The sequence below is a fragment of the Carcharodon carcharias genome, chromosome 27 (genome assembly GCF_017639515.1).
Source record: "Carcharodon carcharias isolate sCarCar2 chromosome 27, sCarCar2.pri, whole genome shotgun sequence".
Classification (NCBI taxonomy): Eukaryota; Metazoa; Chordata; class Chondrichthyes; order Lamniformes; family Lamnidae; genus Carcharodon; species Carcharodon carcharias.
Window position 1 is genome coordinate 2117772 of NC_054493.1, and position 23168 is coordinate 2140939.

The 23168-nt window shown below is 43.6% G+C and overlaps 1 protein-coding gene across 1 annotated transcript in view; it reads left to right on the forward strand.

Moving 5' to 3' along the window:
* LOC121270113 (copine-6-like) overlaps positions 1 to 23168 on the forward strand; it is a 124136-nt gene that overhangs the window by 69785 nt on the left and 31183 nt on the right. The window contains 4 exon segments of the mRNA XM_041175428.1: positions 286 to 345; positions 3693 to 3826; positions 3945 to 4008; positions 22730 to 22772. Of these exon segments, the coding sequence (XP_041031362.1) occupies positions 286 to 345; positions 3693 to 3826; positions 3945 to 4008; positions 22730 to 22772 (301 nt within the window).

The following is a 23168-nucleotide window of genomic DNA, read 5'->3' on the forward strand; positions in this document are numbered from 1 at the left end:
CTTTTTCTTTCTCTCTGTCTCTGTGTCCCTCTCTCTTTCTCTCTCTCTGTCTCTGTCTCTCTGTCTCTCTCTCTGTCTCTCTCTCTCTGTCTTTCCATCTCTCTCTCTCTCTCTCTGTCTCTCTCTCTCTTTCTCTCTCTTTTTCTCTCTTGTCTCTCTATATGTCTCACTTTCTTTCTCCCTCTCTCTCTATCTGTCTATCTCTTTGTCTCTCTCTCTCTCTCTTTCTCTCTCTCTGTCTCTCTCTCTTTCTCTCTCTCTCTTTCTGTCCCTCTCTCTCTCTAGGTGGAGAAAATTCACTCCTTCCTCGATTACATCATGGGTGGCTGTCAGATTCACTTCACCGTAAGGACAATTCTCATTGGCGTCTAGACGCAGAGGGGTGGTCAGTGGTCAGTCAGGACTGGAGAAGGACCAGGGCCCGATTACCCCTCTCCCCACTCAGCTCTGCTCCCCTGGAGCCTTCCCCCATCTCCCCCACCTTCACTCCCTCTCCCTCAAAGTCAAGGGAGGGGGAATGGGAGGGAAGGTGTGGCGGGCGAGCAGGAGGGGGGTAGTGAGTGAGGGGGACAGATTCGATTCTCCCTGCCCAACCCCCAAACACATCGAGGGAGATGCCACACTTGGAGCACCGTGCACAGTTCCGGTCTCCGTATCCCTCGGTTAGACCACACTCGGAGCACCGTGCACAGTTCCGGTCTCCATCTCCCCCTCGGTTAGACCACACTCGGAGCACCGTGCACAGTTCCGGTCTCCGTATCCCCTTGGTTAGACCACACTCGGAGCACCGTGCACAGTTCCGGTCTCCGTCTCCCCCTCGGTTAGACCACACTCGGAGCACCGTGCACAGTTCCGGTCTCTGTATCCCTCGCTTAGACCACACTCGGAGCACCGTGCACAGTTCCGGTCTCCGTATCCCCCTCGGTTAGACCACACTCGGAGCACCGTGCACAGTTCCGGTCTCTGTATCCCTCGGTTAGACCACACTTGGAGCACCGTGCACAGTTCCGGTCTCCGTATCCCCCTCGGTTAGACCACATTCAGAGCACCGTGCACAGTTCCGGTCTCCGTATCCCCCTCGGTTAGACCACACTCAGAGCACCGTGCACAGTTCCGGTCTCCGTATCCCCCTCGGTTAGACCCACACTGGGAGCACCGTGCACAGTTCCGGTCTCCGTATCCCCCTCGGTTAGACCACACTCAGAGCACCGTGCACAGTTCCGGTCTCCGTATCCCCCTCGGTTAGACCACACTCGGAGCACCGTGCACAGTTCCGGTCTCCGTATCCCTCGGTTAGACCACACTTGGAGCACCGTGCACAGTTCCGGTCTCCGTATCCCCCTCGGTTAGACCCACACTCGGAGCACCGTGCACAGTTCCGGTCTCCGTCTCCCCCTCGGTTAGACCACACTCGGAGCACCGTGCACAGTTCCGGTCTCTGTATCCCTCGCTTAGACCACACTCGGAGCACCGTGCACAGTTCCGGTCTCCGTATCCCCCTCGGTTAGACCACACTCGGAGCACCGTGCACAGTTCCGGTCTCTGTATCCCTCGGTTAGACCACACTTGGAGCACCGTGCACAGTTCCGGTCTCCGTATCCCCCTCGGTTAGACCACACTCGGAGCACCGTGCACAGTTCCGGTCTCCGTATCCCCCTTGGTTAGACCACACTCGGAGCACCATGCACAGTTCCGGTCTCCGTATCCCCCTCGGTTAGACCACATTCAGAGCACCGTGCACAGTTCCGGTCTCCGTATCCCCCTCGGTTAGACCCACACTGGGAGCACCGTGCACAGTTCCGGTCTCCGTATCCCCCTCGGTTAGACCACACTCAGAGCACCGTGCACAGTTCCGGTCTCCGTATCCCCCTCGGTTAGACCACACTCGGAGCACCGTGCACAGTTCCGGTCTCCGTATCCCTCGGTTAGACCACACTTGGAGCACCGTGCACAGTTCCGGTCTCCGTATCCCCCTCGGTTAGACCACACTCGGAGCACCGTGCACAGTTCTGGTCTCAGGGTTAGAAAAGATGTGAAGAGAGACTAGGAGATAAACAAAAGCTAGGTGATATGTGGTTATTCTTAAATCCCTTGGGTTATAAGAGTAAATTTCTTCAATCCGTGCATGGTTAATTAGTTTAGATGCTTTCAATAAGAAACGAAAGGACTACAGAGGCAGAAGGAATAGAAATCTTTGCTGAGAGGCTGAGCACAGACAGAATGGAAGTGATCACATGTGGAGTGCAAACATCACACACACTATTATATTTTGTGAAGGTGACCCCACCAACTCCCCATTTACAATTGGTCTCTCACTGACCCTTGGATTTCCCAAATTACCATTAGTATTTAGGTGGCCTCCTACCTATTTGCCATTAGTCTCTAAGTGCTGCTATGATTTTACTATTTGCAATCAGTCTCTAAGTCACCCTAGAGACCATATTTACAATTAGCCTCTAAGTGACCTCCGATTTCACTGTTTATACTTAGACTCAAAGTGGCCACAACTTTAACTTATTTACAATTAGTTTCCAAGGGAGCACTAATTTTATGCAATTTACAATTCGTCTCAAAGTAAACAGAGAATTTTCCAATATGCGGTTGGTCTCTAAGTGACCTTGGGATTTTCCTATTTATAATTAGGTTTTAAATTGGCTTCAAGTTTAGTTTATTTGTCATTAGTCTTTAAGTGACCATTCATCTTTTGAATCAGTCTCTGCAGGACACTGGGAATTGATATTTACATTTAATCTTGAAATAACGCTCGGATTCACCATTTACAATTGGTCTCTAACTGACCGCAATTTTAGCCTACTTACAATTAGCTGTGAAGTGACCCTCAGATTTCAATATTTACAATTAGTCTTCAAGAGAGTGCAAGTTTAGGCAATTTACAATAAGTCTCAAAGTAAACAGAGAATTTGCCAATTAGCAATTGGTCCCTAAGTGACCCTCAGATTTCCTATTTACAATTAGTTTTTAAATTGACCTCAAGTTCAGCCTATTTGTCACCAGACTTCAACCAACCTGAGGATTTTACTCCTCTGAATCAGATGCAAAGGACATGACGAATTAATATTTAAAGTTAGCTTCCAAAGAATCGTAGATTTTCAAAATTTACAATTGGTCTCTAATTGACCCTAATTTTAGCCTACTTATAATTTGCTGTGAAGTGACCCTCAGATTTCAATATTTACAATTAGTCTTTAAGAGAATGCAATTTTATGGAATTTCCAATAAGTCTCAAAGTAAACAGAGAATATGCCAATTAGCAATTAGTCACTAAGTGACCCTTGGATTTCCATTTTACAATTGGTTTTCAAATTGACTTCAAGTTCAGCCTATTTGTCACTGGTCTTTAACCGATCCAAGGATGTTACTCCTCTGAATCAGATACGAAGGACACGAGGAATTAATATTTAAAGTTAGCTTCCAAAGAGCCGTAGGATTTCACAATTTACAATTGGTCTCTAACTGACCCCAATTTTAGCCTACTTACAATTAGCCGTGAAGCGGACCTCGGGTTTCAATATTTACAACGAGGCTTCAAAAGACTTCAACGTTAGGCAATTTAAATGACTCTGGAGGTGACAGGAGGATGATCTGATTGACAATTGGTCTCTGAGTGACCCCCCCCCCCCCCCCACTCCCCCCCCCCCCCCCCCCAACAAACCTTCTCTCCCTGCCTCTAGGTTGCCATTGACTTCACGGCATCAAACGGGGATCCCAGGAACAGTCAGTCGCTGCACTTTATCAACCACAGCCAACCGAATGAATACCTGAAGGCCCTGACAGCAGTGGGAGAGATTTGCCAGGACTATGACAGGTGAGGGCGGAGGCGATGGGGGGGAGGTAGGAGCTGTGCAAGTCAAGGTAAAGATCAATCCTGGGGCGAGGTAAGCCCCTCGCATGGTTCAATGTTAACAAAAACCTTTCCATTACAGTGATAAAAGATTCCCGGCGTATGGATTTGGAGCCCGGGTGCCTCCAGATTATGAGGTGAGACAAGTTAGAGTCAACGAGATGGTTAGAGTTACAGACCGGAGTCTAATCGAGGGGATCGGGGGGGTTTATATATAGAATGACAGACACCCGGGAGTGAGTTACAGACTGGAATCTAATCGAGGTGTTCGGGGTGGTTTATATATAGAATAACAGATACCCGGGAGTGAGTTACAGACTGGAATCTAATCGAGGGGTTCGGGGTGGTTTATATATGGAATAACAGATACCCGGGAGTGAGTTACAGACCGGAATCTAATCGAGGGGTTCGGGGTTGTTTATATATAGAATAACAGATAGCCGGGAGTGAGTTACAGACTGGAATATAATCCATGGGTTCGGGGTGGTTTATATATAGAATAACAGATACCCGGGAGTGAGTACAGACTGGAATCTAATCCATGGGTTCGGGGTGGTTTATATATAGAATAACAGATACCCGGGAGTGAGTTACAGACTGGAATCTAATCGAGGGGTTCGGGGTGGGTTATATATAGAATAACAGATACCCGGGAGTGAGTTACAGACTGGAATCTAATCGAGGGGTTCGGGGTGGTTTATATATGGAATAACAGATACCCGGGAGTGAGTTACAGACCGGAATCTAATCGAGGGGTTCGGGGTGGTTTATATATAGAATAACAGATTCCCGGGAGTGAGTTACAGACCGGAATCTAATCGAGGGGATCGGGGTGGTTTATATATAGAATAACAGATACCCGGGTGTGAATTACAGACTGGAATCAATTTTGAGGGGTTCGGGGTGGTTTATATATAGAATAACACATACCCGGGACTGAGTAACAGACTGGAATCTAATCGAGAGGTTCGGGGTGGTTTATCTATAGAATAACAGATACCCGGGAGTGAGTTACAGACTGGAAACTAATCGAGGGGATCGGGGTGGTTTATATATAGAATAACAGATACCCGGGTGTGAATTACAGACTGGAATCAATTTCGAGGGGTTCGGGGTGGTTTATATATATAATCACAGATACCCGGGTGTGAGTTACAGACTGGAATCAATTTCGAGGGGTTCGGGATGTTTTATATATAGAATAACAGATACCCTGGATGGTAACAGACTGGAATCTAAACGAGGGGTTTGGGGTGGATTATATATAGAATAAGAGATAGCCGGGAGTGAGTTACAGACTGGAATCTAATCGAGGGGTTCGGGGTGGTTAATATGTAGAATAACAGATACCCAGGAGTGAGTTACAGACTGGGATCTAATCGACGGGTTCGGGATGTTTTATATATTGAATAACAAATACCCGGGAGTGAGTTACAGACTGGAATTTAATCGAGGGGTTCGGAGGGCTTTATATATAGAATAAAAGATAACCGGCAGGGAGTTACAGACTGGAGTCTAATTGAGGGGTTTGGGGTGGTTTATATATAGAATAACAGATAATCGGGAGTGATTTACAGACTGGAATCCAATCGAGAGGTTTGGGTTGTTTTATATATAGAATAACAGATACCCGGGAGTGAGTTACAGACTGGAGTCTAATCGAGGGGTTCGGGGTGGTTTATATATAGAATAACAGATACCCGGGAGTGAGTTAGAGACAGGAATTTAATGGAGGGGTTCGTGTTGTTTTATATATAGAATAACAGACAACCGGGAGTGAGTTACAGACTGGAACGTTATCGAGGGGTGTGGCGTGGTTTATATATAGAATAACAGATACCCGGGAGTGAGTTACAGGCTAGAATTTAATAGAGGGGTGTGGCGTGGTTTATATATACAATAACAGATACCGGGGAATGAGTTCCAGACTTGGAATCTAATCGAGAGTTTCGGGGTGGTTTATATATAGACTAACAGATACCGGGGAATGAGTTCCATACTTGGAATCTAATCGAGTGGTTCGGGGTGGTTTACGTATAGAATAACAGATACCCGGGAGTGAGTTACAGAATGGAATCTAATCGATGGTTTCGAGGGGGTTTATATATAGAATAACAGATAGCCGGCAGTGAGTTACAGACTGGAATCTAATCGAGGGTTTCGGGTTGTTTTATATATAGAATAACAGATAGCCGGCAGTGAGTTACAGACTGGAATCTAATCGAAGAGTTCGGGTGGTTTATATATAGAATAACAGATAGCCGGCAGTGAGTTACAGACTGGAATCTAATCGAAGAGTTCGGGTGGTTTATATATAGAATAACAGATAGCCGGCAGTGAGTTACAGACTGGAATCTAATCGAGGGTTTCGGGTTGTTTTATATATAGAATAACAGATAGCCGGCAGTGAGTTACAGACTGGAATCTAATCGAAGAGTTCGGGTGGTTTATATATAGAATAACAGATAGCCGGCAGTGAGTTACAGACTGGAATCTAATCGAGGGTTTCGGGTTGTTTTATATATAGAATAACAGATAGCCGGCAGTGAGTTACAGACTGGAATCTAATCGAAGAGTTCGGGTGGTTTATATATAGAATAACAGATAGCCGGCAGTGAGTTACAGACTGGAATCTAATCGAGGGTTTCGGGTTGTTTTATATATAGAATAACAGATAGCCGGCAGTGAGTTACAGACTGGAATCTAATCGAAGAGTTCGGGTGGTTTATATATAGAATAACAGATAGCCGGCAGTGAGTTACAGACTGGAATCTAATCGAAGAGTTCGGGTGGTTTATATATAGAATAACAGATAGCCGGCAGTGAGTTACAGACTGGAATCTAATCGAGGGTTTCGGGTTGTTTTATATATAGAATAACAGATACCCGGGAGTGAGTTACAGACTGGAATCTAATCGAGGTGTTCGGGGTGGGTTTATATATAGAATAACAGATACCCGGGAGTGAGTTACAGACTGGAATCTAATCGAGCGGTTCGGGGTGGTTTACATATAGAATAACAGATACCCGGGAGTGAGTTACAGACTGGAATCTAATCCTGGGGTTCGGGGTGGTTTATATATAGAATAACAGATACCCGGGAGTGAGTTACAGACTGGAATCTAATCGAGGGGTTCGGGGTGCTTTATATATAGAATAACAGAAACCTGGGAGTGAGTTACAGACTGGAATCTAAATCAGGGTTCGGGGTGTTTATATATACAATAACAGATACCCGGGAGTGAGTTACAGACTGGAATCTAATCGAGAGGTTCAGGGTGATTTATGCAGAGAATAACATACCCGGAGTGAGCGTTACAGAATGGAATCTAATCGAGGTTCGGGGTGGGTTTACTTATAAAATAACAATACCTCCCGTGTGAGATACTGACTGGAATCTCATCGAGGGGTCCGGGGTGGTTTTATATATAAATAACAGATAACCTGGAGTGAGTCACTAGACCGAATTATATCGACTTTCGGATGGTTTATATTATAGAATAACAGATACCCGAGTGACTTACGACTGAATCTAATCAAGGTTCGGGTGGTTTACATATAGAATATCAGATTACACTGGGAGTGAGTTACAGACTGGAATCTAATCGAGCGGTTCGGGGTGGTTTATATATAGAATAACAGATACCCGGGAGTGAGTTACAGACTGGAATCTAATCGAGGGGTTCAGAGGGTTTATATATAGAATAACAGTTACCCGGGAGTGATTTCCAGAATGGAATCTAATCGATGTTTTCGAGGGGGTTTATATATAGAATAACAGATACCCGGGAGTGAGTTACAGACCAGAGTCTAATCGAGGGGATCGGGGGGGTTTATATATAGAATAACAGATTCCCGGGTGTGAGTTACAGACTGGAATCTAATCGAGGGGTTCAGAGGGTTTATACATAGAATAACAGATACCCGGGTGTGAGTTACAGACTGGAATCTAATAGAGGGGTTCGGGGTGGTTTATATATAGAATAACAGACACCCGGGACTGAGTTACAGACTGGAATCTAATCGAGGGGCTCATGGGGGTGGTTTATATATAGAATAACAGATACCCGGGAGTGAGTACAGACTGGAATCTAATCGAGGGGTTCGCGTTGGTTTATATATAGAATAACAGATACCCGGGAGTGAGTTACAGACTGGAATCTAATCGGGGGGTTCGGGGTGGTTTATACATAGGATAACAGAATCCCGGGAGTTAGTAACAGACTGGAATCTAATTGATGGATGTGGAATGTTTATATATAGAATAACAGATACCCGGGTGTGAGTTACAGACTGGAATCTAATCGAGGGGCTCATGGGGGTGGTTTATATATAGAATAACAGATATGAGGTGAGACAAGTTAGAGTCAACGAGATGGTTAGAGTTACAGACCGGAGTCTAATCGAGGGGATCGGGGGGGTTTATATATAGAATAACAGATACCCGGAAGTGAGTTACAGACTGGAATCTAATCGAGAGGTTCGGGATGTTTTATATATAGAATAACAAATACCCGGGAGTGAGTTACAAACTGGAATTTAATCGAGGCGTTTGGAGGGCTTTATATATAGAATAACAGATTCCCGGCAGTGAGTTACAGACTGGAATCTAATCGAGGGTTTCGGGATGATTTATATATAGAATAACAGATACCCGGGAGGGAGTTACAGACTTGAATCTAATCGAAGAGTTCGGGTGGTTTATATATAGAATAACAGATTCCCGGGAGTGAGTTACAGACTGGAATCTATTCGAGGTGTTCGGGGTGGTTTACATATAGAATAACAGATTCCCGGGAGTGAGTTGCAGACCGGAATCTTATCGAGGGGTTCGGAGGGCTTTGTATATAGAATAACAGATACACGGGAGTGAGTTACAGACTGGAATATAATCGAGGGGTTTGGGGTGGTTTATATATAGAATAACAGATACCCGGTAGGGAGGTACAGACTGGAATCTAATCGAGTGGTTGGGGGTGGTTTACATGTAGAATAACAGTTACCGGGTAGTGAGTTACAGACTGGAATCTAATCGATGCGTTCGGGGTGGTTTATATATAGAATAACAGATACCCGGAAGTGAGTTACAGATTGGAATCTAATTGAGTGGTTCGGGGTGGTTTATATATAGAATAACAGACAGCCGGGAGTGAGCTACAGACTGGAACCTAATCGAGGGGTGCGGGTTGGTTTATATATAGAATAACAGATACCCGGGAGTGAGTTACAGACTGGAATCTAATGGAGGGGTTCGTGTTGTTTTATATATAGAATAACAGATACCTGGGAGTGAGTCACAGACTGGAATCTAATCGAGGGGTTTGGGGTGGTTTATATATAGAATTACAGATACCCGGGAGTGGGTTACACGCTGGAATCTAATCGAGGGGTTCGGAGGGCTTTGTATATAGAATAACAGATACCCGGGAGTGAGTTACACTCTGGAATCTAATCGAGGGGTTTGGGCTGTTTTATATATAGAATAACAGATACCCAGGTGTGAGTTACAGACCGGAATCTAATCGAGGGGTTCGGGGTGGTTTATATATAGAATAACAGATACCCAGGTGTGAGTTACAGACCGGAATCTAATCGAGGGGTTCGGGTTGGTTTATATATAGAATAACAGATACCCTGGAGTGGTTACATACTGGAATCTAATCGAGGGGTTCGGGGTGGTTTATATAGAGAATAACAGATACCTGGTAGTGAGTTACAGACTGGAATCTAATCGAGGGGATCGGGGTGGTTTATATTTAGAATAACAGATTCCCTGGAGTGAGTTACAGACTGGAATTTAATCGAGGGGTTCGGAGGGATTTATATATAGAATAACTGATACCCGGCAGTGAGTTACAGACTGGAATCTAATCGAGGGGTTTGGGGAGGATTATATAAAGAATATCAGATACCCGGGAGTGAGGTACAGACTGTAATCTAATCGTGGGGTTCGGGGTGGTTTACATATAGAATAACAAATACCCGGGAGTGAGTTACAGACTGGATTCTAATGGAGGGGTTCGGGGTGGTTTATATATAGAATAACAGATACCCAGGAGTGAGTTACAGACTGGAATCTAATCGAGGGGTTCGGGTTGTTTTATATATAGAATAACAAATACCCGGGAGTGAGTTACAGACTGGAAAATAATCGATGGGTTTGGGGTATTTTATATATAGAATAACAGATACCCGGGAGTGAGTTACAGACTGGAATCTAATCGAGGGGTTCGGGGTGGTTTATATATAGAATAACAGATACCCGGGAGTGAGTTACAGACTGGAATCTAATCGAGGGTTTCGGGGTGGTTTATATAATGAATAACAGATACCCGGGAGTGAGTTACAGACTGGAAACTTATCGAGGGGTTCGGGGGGGTTTATATATAGAATAACAGATACCAGGACTGAGTTACAGACTGGAATCTAATCGAGGGTTTCGGGTGGTTTATATATAGAATAACAGATACCCGTGAGTGAGTTACAGACTGGAATTTAATCGAGGGTTTCGGGTTGGATTATATATAGAATAACAGATACCCGGGTGTGAGTTAGAGACTGGAATCTAATGGAGGTGTTCGTGTTGTTTTATATATAGAATACCAGATACCCGGGAATGAGTTACAGACTGGAATCTAATCGAGAGGTTCGGGGTGGTTTACGTATAGAATAACAGATACCCGGGAATGAGTTACAGACTGGGATCTAATCGAGGGGTTCGGTGGGCTTTGTATATAGAATAACAGATACACGGGAGTGAGTTACAGACTGGAATATAATCGAGGGGTTTGGGGTGGTTTATATATAGAATAACAGATACCCGGGAGGGAGGTACAGACTGGAATCTAATCGAGTGGTTCGGGTGGATTACATGTAGAATAACAGTTACCGGGCTTTGAGTTACAGACTGGAATCTAATCGATGCGTTCGGGGTGTTTTATATATAGAATAACACATACCCAGGTGTGAGTTACAGACCAGAATCTAATCGAGGGGTTCGGGGTGCTTTATATATAGAATAACAGATACCCTGGACTGATTATATACTGGAATCTAATCGAGGGGTTCGGGGTGGTTTTTCTAGAATAACAGATACCTGGTAGTGAGTTACAGACTGGAATTTAATCGAGGGGTTCGGAGGGCTTTATATATAGAATAACAGATACCCGGGTGTGAGTTACAGACTGGAATATAATCGAGGGGTTTGGGGTGGTTTATATATAGAATAACAGATACCCTGGACTGATTACATACTGGAATCTAATCGAGGGGTTCGGAGGGCTTTATATATAGAATAACAGATACCCGGGAGTGAGTTACAGACTGGAATCTAATCGAGGGGTTCGGAATGGCTTATATATAGAATAACAAATTCCCGGGAGTGAGTTACAGACTGGAATGTAATGGAGGGGTTCGGCGTGGTTTATATATAGAATAACAGATACCCGGGAGTGAGTTACAGACTGGAATCTAATCGAGGGGTTCGGGTTGTTTTATATATAGAATAACAAATACCCGGGAGTGAGATACAAACTGGAATTTAATCGAGGGGTTCGGAGGCCTTTATTTATAGAATAACAGATTCCCGGCAGTGAGTTACAGACTGGAATCTAATCGAGGGGTTTGAGGTGGTTTACATACAGAATAACAGATACCCGGCAGTGAGTTGCAGAATGGAATCTAATCGAGGAGTTCGGGGAGGTTTACATAGAGAAAAACAGTTGCCGGGGAGTGAGTTAAAGACTGGAATCTAATCGAGGGGTTTGGGGTGGTTTACATACAGAATAACAGATACCCGGGGTTGAGTTATAGACTGGAATCTAATGGAGGGGTTCGTGTTGTTTTATATATAGAATAACAGACACCCGGGAGTGAGTTACAGTTTGGAATGTTATCGAGGGGTGTGGCGTGGATTATATATAGAATACCAGATACCCGGGAGTGAGTTACAGACTTGGAATCTAATCGAGAGTTTCGGGGTGTTTACATATAGAATAACAGTTACCGGGGAATGAGTTCAAGATTTGGAATCTAATCGAGAGCTTCGGGGTGCTTTACGTATAGAATAACAGATACCCGGGAGTGAGTTACAGACTGGAATCTAATCGAGGGGTTCGCGTTGTTTTATATATAGAATAACAAATACCCGGTAGTGAGTTACAGACTGGAATCTAATCGAGGGGTTCGGGGTGGTTTATATATAGAATAAGAGATACCCGGGAATGGGTTACAGACTGGAATATAATCGAGGGGTTCGGGGTAGTTTATATATAAAATAATAGATACCCGGGAGTGAGTTACAGACTGGCATCTAATCGATGCGTTCGGGGTGGTTTATATTTAGAATAACAGATACCCAGGTGAGTGTTACAGACCGGAAACTGATCGAGTGGTTCGGGGTGGTTTATAAATAAAATAACAGATACCTGGTAGTGAGTTACAGACTGGAATCTAATCGAGGTGTTCGGGGTGGTTTATATGTCGAATAACAGATTCCCAGGAGTGAGTTACGGACTGGATCTAATCGAGGGGTTCGGGATGTTTTATATATAGAATAACAAATACCCGGGAATGAGTTACAGACTGGAATTTAATCGAGTGGTTCGGAGGGCTTTATATATAGCATAACTGATACCCGGCAGTGAGTTACAGACTGGAATCTAATCGAGTGGTTTGGGGAGGTTTATATAAAGAATAACAGATACCCGGGAGTGAGTTACAGACTGTAATCTAATCGAGGGGTTCGGGGTGGTTTACATATAGAATAACAAATACCCGGGAGTAAGTTACAGACTGGAATCTAATGGAGGGGTTCGGGGTGGTTTATATATAGAATAACAGATACCCGGGAGTGAGTTACAGACTGGAATCTAATCGAGGGGTTCGGGTGGTTTTATACATAGAATAACAGATACCCAGGAGTGAGTTACAGACTGGAATCTAATCGAGGGGTTTGGGGTGTTTTATATATAGAATAACAGATACCCGGGAGTGAGTTACAGACTGGAATATAATCGAGGGGTTCGGGGTGGTTTATATATAGAATATTAGATATCAGGGAGTGAGTTACAGACTGGAATCTAATCGAGAGGTTCGGTATGTTTTATATATAGAATAACAAATACCCGGGAGTGAGTTACAGACTGGAATCTAATCGAGGGTTTCGTGTTGTTTTATATATAGAATAACAGATACCTGGGAGTGAGTTCCAGACTGGAATCTAATCGAGGGTTTCGGGGTGGTTTATATATAGAATAACAGATACCTGGGAGTGAGTTACAGACTGGAATCTAATCGAGGGTTTCGGTGTTGTTTACATATAGAATAACAGATACCCGGGAGTGAGTTACAGACTGGAATCTAATCGAGGGTTTCGGGGTGTTTTATATATAGAATAACAGATACCCGGGAGTGAGTTACAGACTGGAATCTAATCGAGGGTTTCGGGGAGGTTTATATATAGAATAACAGATACCCGGGAGTGAGTTACAGACTGGAATCTAATCGAGGGGTTCGGGGTGGTTTATATATAGAATAACAGATACCCGGGAGTGAGTTACAGACTGGAATCTAATCGAGGGGTTCGGGGAGGTTTATATATAGAATAACAGATACCCGGGAGTGAGTTACAGACTGGAATCTAATCGATGGGTTCGGGGTGGTTGACATACAGAATGAGAGATACCCGGTAGTGAGTTACAGACTGGAATCTAATCGAGGGGTTCGGGTTGTTTTATATGTAGAATAAAGACACCCGGGAGTGAATTACAGACTGGAATCTAATCGAGGGGTTTGGGGTGTTTTATATATAGAATAACAGATATCCGGGAGTGAGTTAGAGACTGGAATCTAATGGAGGGTTCGGGTTGTTTTGTATATAGAATAACAGATACCCGGAAGTGAGTTACAGACTGGAATGTTATCGAGGGGTGTGGGGTGGTTTATATATATAATAACAGATACCCAGAAGTGAGTTACAGACTGGAATCTAATCGAGGGGTTTGGGGTGGTTTATATATAGATTAACAGATACCCGGGAGTGTGTTACAGGCTGGAATCTAATCGAGGTGTTCGGGGTGGTTTATATATAGAATTACAGATACCCATGAGTGAGTTACAGACTGGAAACTAATCGAGAGGTTCGGGGTGGATTAAATATAGAATAACCGATACACGGGAGTGAGTTACAGACTGGAATATAATCGAGGGGTTCGGGGTGGTTTATATATACAATAACAGATACCCGGGAGTGAGTTACAGACTGGAATCTAATCGAGGGTTTCGGGTTGGTTTACATATAGAATAACAGCTAACCGGGCGTGAGTTACAGGCTGGAATCTAATCGAGTGGTTCGGGGTGGTTTATATATAGAATTACAGATACCCGTGAGTGAGTTACAGACTGGAAACTAATCGAGTGGTTCGGGTTGGATTAAATATAGAATAACAGATACCTCGGAGTGAGTTACAGACTGGAATCTAATCGAGGGTTTCGGGGTGGTTTACATATAGAATAACAGATACCCGGGAGTGAGTTAAAGACTGTAATCTAATCGAGGGATTCGGGGTGGTTTATATATAGAATAACAGAAACCCGGGAGTGAGTTCCTGACTGGAATCTAATCGAGTGTTTCGGGTTGTTTTATATAGAGAATTACAGACACCCGGGAGTGAGTTACAGACTGGAACCTAATCGAGGGTTTCGGGGTGGTTTATATATAGAATAACAGATACACGGGAGTGAGTTAGAATCTGGAATTTAATGGACGGTTTCAGGTTCTTTTATATTTAGAATTACAGACACCCGGGAGTCAGTTACAGACTGGAATCTTATCGAGGGGTGTGGGATGGTTTATATATACAATAACAGATACCCGGGAGTGAGTTACAGACTGGAATCCAATCGAGGGATTCGGGGTGGTTTATGTATAGTATAACAGATACCCGGGAGTGGGTTAAAGGCTGGAATCTAATCGAGGTGTTAGGGGATGTTTATATATAGAATAACAGATACCCGTGAGTGAGATACAGACTGCAATCTAATCGAGGGGTTCGGGGTGGTTTATATATACAATAACAGATACCCGGGAGTGAGTTACAGACTGGAATCTAATCGAGGGTTTCGAGTTGTTTTACATATAGAATAACAGATAACCGGGAGTGAGTTACAGACTGGAATCTAATCGAGGGATTCGGGTGGTTTTATGTATTGAATAGCAGACACCCGGGAGTGAGTTACAGACTTGAACCTAATCGAGGGGTTCGGAGTGGTTTATATATAGAATAACAGATACCCGGAGTGAGTTACAGACTGGAATCTAATCGAGGGATTCCGGTTGTTTTATACATAGAATAACAGACTCCCGGGAGTGAGTTATAGACTGGAATCTAATCGAGGGGTTCGGGGTGGTTTACATATAGAATAACAGATACCCGTGAGCACAGACTGGAATCTAATCGAGGGGTTCGGGTTTTTTTATATATTGAATAACAGACACCCGGGAGTGAGTTACAGACTTGAACCTAATCGAGGGGATCGGGGTGGTTTATATATAGAATAACAGATACCCGGGAGTGAGTTAGAGACTTGAATCTAATGGAGGGTTTCGGGTTGTATTATGTATAGATTAACAGACACCCGGGAGTGAGTTATAGACTGGAATCTTATCGAGGTGTGTGGGGTGGTTTATATATACAACAGCAGATACCCGGGATGAGTTTCAGACTGGAATCTAATCGAGGGGTTCGGGGTGTTTTATATATAGAATAACAGATAGCCGGGAGAGGGTAACAGCCTGGAATCTAATCAAGGTGTTTGGGGTGGTTTATATATAGAATAACAGATACCCGTGAGTGAGTTACAGACTGGAATCTAATCGAGAGGTTCGGGGTGGTTTAAATATAGAATAACATATACACAGGAGTGAATAACCGACTGGAATCTAATCGAGGGTTTCCGCATGGTTTATATATAGAATAACAGATACCCGGGACTGAGTAACAAACTGGAATTTAATCGAGGGGTTCGGGGTGGTTTATATATAGAATAACTGATACCCTGGACTGGTTACAGACTGGAATCTAATCGAGGGGTTCAGGGAGGTTTATTTATAGAATAACAAATACCCGGGAGTGAATTACACACTGGAATCTTATCGAGGTGTGTGGGTGTTTTATATATACAATAACAGATACCCGGGAGTGAGTTACAGACTGGAATATAATCGAGGGGTTCGGCGGGGTTTATATATAGAATAATAGATACCCGGGAGTGAGTTACAGACTGGAACCTAACCGAGGGTTTCGGGATGGTTTATACATAGAATAACAGATACCCGGGACTGAGTAACAGTCTGGAATCTAATCGAGGGGTTCGGGGTGGTTTATATATAGAATAACAGACACCCTGGAGAGGTTACAGACTGGAATCTAATCGAGAGGTTCGGGGTGGATTACATGTAGAATAACAAATACCCGGGAGTGAGTTACAGACTGGAATCTAATGGAGGGGTTCGGGGTGGTTTATATATAGAATAACAGATACCCGGGAGTGAGTTACAGACTGGAATCTAATCGAGGGGTTCGGGTTGTTTTATATATAGAATAACAGACACCCGGGAGTGAGTTACAGACTGGAATCTAATCGAGGGGTTTGGGGTGTATTATATATAGAATAACAGATACCCGGGAGTGAGTTACAGACTGGAACATAATCGAGGGGTTCGGGGTGGTTTATATATAGAATATCAGATACCCGGGATTGAGTTACAGACCGGAATCTAATCGAGAGGTACGGGATGTTTTATATATAGAATAACAAATACCCGGGAGTGAGTTACAGACTGGAATCTAATCGAGGGGTTCAGGGAGGTTTATTTATAGAATAACAGATACCTGGGAGTGAGTTACAGACCGCAATCTAATCGATGGGTTCGGGGTGGTTTATATGTAGAATAACAGATACCCGAGAGATTTACAGACAGGATTTTTATCGAGGGGTTCGGGGTGGTTTACATATAGAATAATAGATACCCGGGAGTGAGTTTTAGACTGGAATCTAATCGAGGGTTTCGGGGTGTTTTATATATAGAATAAAAGACTCCCGGGAGTGAGTTACAGACTGGAATCTAATCGAGGTGTTCGGGGTGGTTTACATATAGAATAACAGATACCCGGGAGTGAGTTACAGACTGGAATCTAATCGAGGGGTTCGGGTTGTTTCATATATAGAATAACAGACACCCGGGATTGAGTTACAGATTGGAACCTAATCGAGGGTTTCGGTGTGGTTGAAAAATAGAATAACAGATACCCGGGAGTGAGTTAGAGACAGGAATCTAATGGAGGGGTTCGGGTTGTTTTATGTATAGAATAACAGACACCCGGGAGTGAGTTACAGACTGGAATCTAATCGAGGTGTTCGGGGTGGTTTACATATAGAATAACAGATACCCGGGAGTGAGTTCCTGACTGGAATCTAATGGAGGGTTTCAGGTTGTTTTATATTTAGAATAAAAGACACCCGGGAGTGAGTTACAGACTGGAATCTTATCGAGCGGTGTGGGGAGGTTTATATATAGAATAACAGATACCCAGGAGTGAGTTAGAGACTGTAATCTAATCGAGGGTTTCGGGTTGGTTTACATATAGTATAACTGATAACCGTGAGTGAGTTACAGCCTGGAATCTAATCGAGTGTTTGGGGTTGTTTTATATATAGAATAACAGATACCCGGAAGTGAGTTACAGACTGGAATCTAATCGAGGGTTTCGGGTTGGTTTACATATAGAATAACAGTTACCTGGAAGTCAATTACAGACTGGAATCTAATCGAGGTGTTCGGGGTGGTTTACATGTAGAATAACAGATACCCGGGAGTGAGTTACAGACTGGATTCTAATCGAGGGTTTCGGGGTGGTTTATATATAGAATGACAGATACCCGGGAGTGAATTACAGACTGGAATCGAATCGAGGGGTTCGGGGTGGTTTGTATATAGAATAACAGATACCCGGGAGTGAGTTACAGACTGGAATATAATCGAGGGGTTCGGGGTGGATTAAATATAGAACAACAGATACCCGGGAGTGAGTTACAGACTGGCATCTAATCGAGGGGTTCGGGGTGGATTAAATATAGAACAACAGATACCCGGGAGTGAGTTACAGACTGGAATCTAATCGAGGGTTTCGGGGTGGTTTATATTTATGATAACAGATACCCAGGATTGAGTTACAGACTGGAATCTAATCGAGGGTTTCGGGGTGGTTTACCTATAAAATAACAGATACCCAGGAGTGAGATACAGACTGGAATATAATCGAGGGGTTCGGGGTGGTTTATATATAGAATAACAGATTCCCTGGACTGGTTACAGACTGGAATCTAATCGAGGGGTTCAGTGAGGTTTATTTATAGAATAACAAATACCAGGGAGTGAGTTAGAGACCGGAATCTAATCGAGGGGATCGGGGTGGTTTATATGTAGAATAACAGATACCCAGGAGAGTAACAGACTGGAATCTAATCGAGGGATTCGGGTTGTTTTATATATAGAATAACAGATACCCGGGAGTGAGTTACAGACTGGAATCTAATCGAGGGGTTCGGCTTTTTTTATATATTGAATAACAGACACCCGGGAGTGAGTTACAGACTTGAACCTAATCGAGGGGATTGGGGTGGTTTATATATAGAATAACAGATACCCGGGAGTGAGTTAGAGACTGGAATCTAATGGAGGGGTTCGGGTTGTTTCATATATAGAATAACAGACACCCGGGATTGAGTTACAGACTGGAACCTAATGGAGGGTTTCGGTGTGGTTGAAAAATAGAATAACAGATACCCGGGAGTGAGTTAGAGACAGGAATCTAATGGAGGGGTTCGGGTTGTTTTATGTATAGAATAACAGACACCCGGGAGTGAGTTACAGACTGGAATCTTATCGAGGGGTGTGGAGTGGTTTATCTATACAATAGCAGATACCCGGGAGTGAGTTACAGACTGGAATATAATCGAGGGGTTTGGGGTGGTTTATATATAGAATAACAGATACCCGGGAGTGCGTTACAGATGGAATCTAATCGAGGTTTTCGAGGTTGTTTACATATAGAATAATAGATACACGGGAGCGAGTTACAGACTGGAATCTAATCGAGGGGTTCGGGGTGGTTTACATGTAGAATAACAGTTACCGGGCAGTGAGTTACAGACTGGAATCTAATCGATGCGTTCGGGGTGGTTTATATTTAGAATAACAGATACCCAGGTGTGAGTTACAGACCGGAATCTAATCGACGGGTTCGGGGTGGTTTATATATAGAATAACAGATACCTGGTAGTGAGTTACAGACTGGAATCTAATGGAGGGGTTCGGGGTGGTTTATATATAGAATAACAGTTACCCGGGAGTGAGTTACAGACTGGAATCTAATCGAGGCGTTCGGGTTGTTTTATATATAGAATAACAGACACCCGGGAGTGAGTTACAGACTGGAATCTAATCGAGGGGTTTGGGGTGTTTTATATATAGAATAACAGATACCCGGGAGTGAGTTACAGACTGGAAAATAATCGAGGGGTTCGGGGTGGTTTATATATAGAATATCAGATACCCGGGATTGAGTTACAGACCGGAATCTAATCGAGAGGTACGGGATGTTTTATATATAGAATAACAAATACCCGGGAGTGAGTTACAGACTGGAATCTAATCGAGGGGTTCAGGGAGGTTTATATATAGAATAACAGATACCTGGGAGTGAGTTACAGACCGCAATCTAATCGATGGGTTCGGGGTGGTTTATATGTAGAATAACAGATACCCGAGAGATTTACAGACTGGAATTTTATCGAGGGGTTCGGGGTGGTTTACATATAGAATAATAGATACCCGGGAGTGAGTTTTAGACTGGAATCTAATCGAGGGTTTCGGGGTGTTTTTTATATAGAATAAAAGACTCCCGGGAGTGAGTTACAGACTGGAATCTAATCGAGGTGTTCGGGGTGGTTTACATATAGAATAACAGATACCCGGGAGTGAGTTACAGACTGGAATCTAATCGAGGGGTTCGGGTTGTTTCATATATAGAATAACAGACACCCGGGAGTGAGTTACAGACTGGAACCTAATCAAGGGTCTCGGTGTGGCTTATATATAGAATAACAGATACCCGGGAGTGAGTTAGAGACAGGAATCTAATGGAGGGGTTCGGGTTGTTTTATGTATAGAATAACAGACACCCGGGAATGAGTTACAGACTGGAATCTTATCGAGGGGTGTGGAGTGGTTTATCTATACAATAGCAGATACCCGGGAGTGAGTTACAGACTGGAATATAATCGAGGGGTTCGGTGTGGTTTATATATAGAATAACAGATACCCGGGAGTGGGTTACAGATGGAATCTAATCGAGGTTTTCGAGGTGGTTTACATATAGAATAATAGATACACGGGAGCGAGTTACAGACTGGAATCTAATCGAGGGGTTCGGGGTGGTTTACATGTAGAATAACAGTTACCGGGCAGTGAGTTACAGACTGGAATCTAATCGATGCGTTCGGGGTGGTTTATATTTAGAATAACAGATACCCAGGTGTGAGTTACAGACCGGAATCTAATCGAGGGGTTCGGGGTGGTTTATATATAGAATAACAGATACCTGGTAGTGAGTTACAGACTGGAATCTAATCGAGGGTTTCGGGGTGGTTTATATATGGAATAACAGATAACCGGGAGTGAGTTACAGACTGGAACCTAATCGAGGGGTTCGGGGTGGTTTATATATAGAATAACAGATACCCAGGAGTGACTTCCTGACTGGTATCTAATGGAGGGTTTCAGGTTGTTTTATATTTAGAATAAAAGACACCCGGGAGTGAGTTACAGACTGGAATCTTATCGAGCGGTGTGGGGAGGTTTATATATAGAATAACAGATACCCAGGAGTGAGTTAGAGACTGTAATCTAATCGAGGGTTTCGGGTTGGTTTACATATAGTATAACTGATAACCGTGAGTGAGTTACAGCCTGGAATCTAATCGAGTGTTTGGGGTTGTTTTATATATAGAATAACAGATACCCGGAAGTGAGTTACAGACTGGAATCTAATCGAGGGTTTCGGGTTGGTTTACATATAGAATAACAGTTACCTGGAAGTCAATTACAGACTGGAATCTAATCGAGGTGTTCGGGGTGGTTTACATGTAGAATAACAGATACCCGGGAGTGAGTTACAGACTGGATTCTAATCGAGGGTGTCGGGGTGGTTTATATATAGAATGACAGATACCCGGGAGTGAATTACAGACTGGAATCGAATCGAGGGGTTCGGGGTGGTTTGTATATAGAATAACAGATACCCGGGAGTGAGTTACAGACTGGAATATAATCGAGGGGTTCGGGGTGGATTAAATATAGAACAACAGATACCCGGGAGTGAGTTACAGACTGGCATCTAATCGAGGGGTTCGGGGTGGATTAAATATAGAACAACAGATACCCGGGAGTGAGTTACAGACTGGAATCTAATCGAGGGTTTCGGGGTGGTTTATATTTATGATAACAGATACCCAGGATTGAGTTACAGACTGGAATCTAATCGAGGGTTTCGGGGTGGTTTACCTATAAAATAACAGATACCCAGGAGTGAGATACAGACTGGAATCTAATCGAGGGGTTCGGGGTGGTTTATATATAGAATAACAGATTCCCTGGACTGGTTACAGACTGGAATCTAATCGAGGGGTTCAGTGAGGTTTATTTATAGAATAACAAATACCAGGGAGTGAGTTAGAGACCGGAATCTAATCGAGGGGATCGGGGTGGTTTATATGTACAATAACAGATACCCGGGAGTGAGTTTCAGACTTTAATCTAATCAAGGGGTTCGGGGTGGTTTATATATAGAATAACTGATACCCGGGAGTGAGTTACAAACTGGAATCTAATCAAGGTGTTTGGGGTGGTTTATATATAGAATAACAGATACCCGTGAGTGAGTTACAGACTGGAATCTAATCGAGAGGTTCGGGGTAGTTTAAATATAGAATAACAGATAGACGGGAGTGAGTTACCGACTGGAATATAATCGAGTGGTTCGGAGGGGTTTATATATAGAATAATAGATACCCGGGAGTGAGTTACAGACTGGAATCTAATCGAGGGGTTCGGGGTGGTTTATATGTAGAATAACAGATACCCAGGAGAGTAACTGACTGGAATCTAATCGAGGGGTTCGGGGTGTTTTACATATAGAATAACAGATACCCGGGAGTGAGTTACAGACTCTAATCTAATCGAGGGTTTCGGGTTGTTTTATATATAAAATAACAAACACCCGAGAGTGAGTTACAGACTGGAGTCAAATCGAGGAGTTCGGGGTGGTTTACATATAGAATGACAGATACCCGGGAGTGAGTTACAGACTGGAATCAAATCGAGGTGTTCGGGGTGGTTAATATATAGAATAACAGACACCCGGGAGTGAAGCACAGACTGGAACCTAATCGAGGGTTTCGGGGTGGTTTATATATAGAATAACAGATACCCGGGAAAGAGTTAGAGACTGGAATCTAATGGAGGGGTTCAGGGAGGTTTATAAATAGAATAACAGGAACCCGGGAGTGAGTTAGAGACTGGAATCTAATGGAGGCTTTCAGGGAGGTTTATATATAGAATGACAAATACCCGGGAGAGAGATACAGACTGGTATCTAATCGAGGGGATCGGGGTGGTTTATATATAAAATAACAGATACCCGGCAGTGAGGTAGAGAGTGGAATCTAACGGAGGGGTTCGGGTTGTTTTATATATAGAATAACAGAGCCACCCGGGAGTGAGTTACAGACTGGAATCTAATCGAGGTGTTCGGGGTGGTTTATATATAGAATAAAGATAACCGGGAGTGAGTTACAGACTGGAATCTAATCGAGGTGTTCGGGGTGGTTTATATATAGAATAAAGATAACCGGGAGTGAGTTACAGACTGGAATCTAATCGAGGGGTTCGGGGTGGTTTATATATAGAATAACAGATACCCGTGAGTGATTTACAGACTGGAACCTAATCGAGGGGTTCGGGGTGGTTTATATTTAGAATAACAGACACCCGGGAGTGAGTTACAGACTGGAATCTTATCGAGCGGTGTGGGGAGGTTTATATATAGAATAACAGATACCCGGGAGTGAGTTAGAGACTGTAATCTAATCGAGGTTTTCGGGTTGGTTTACATATAGAATAACTGATAACCGTGAGTGAGTTACAGACTGGAATCTAATCGAGGGTTTGGGGTTGTTTTATATA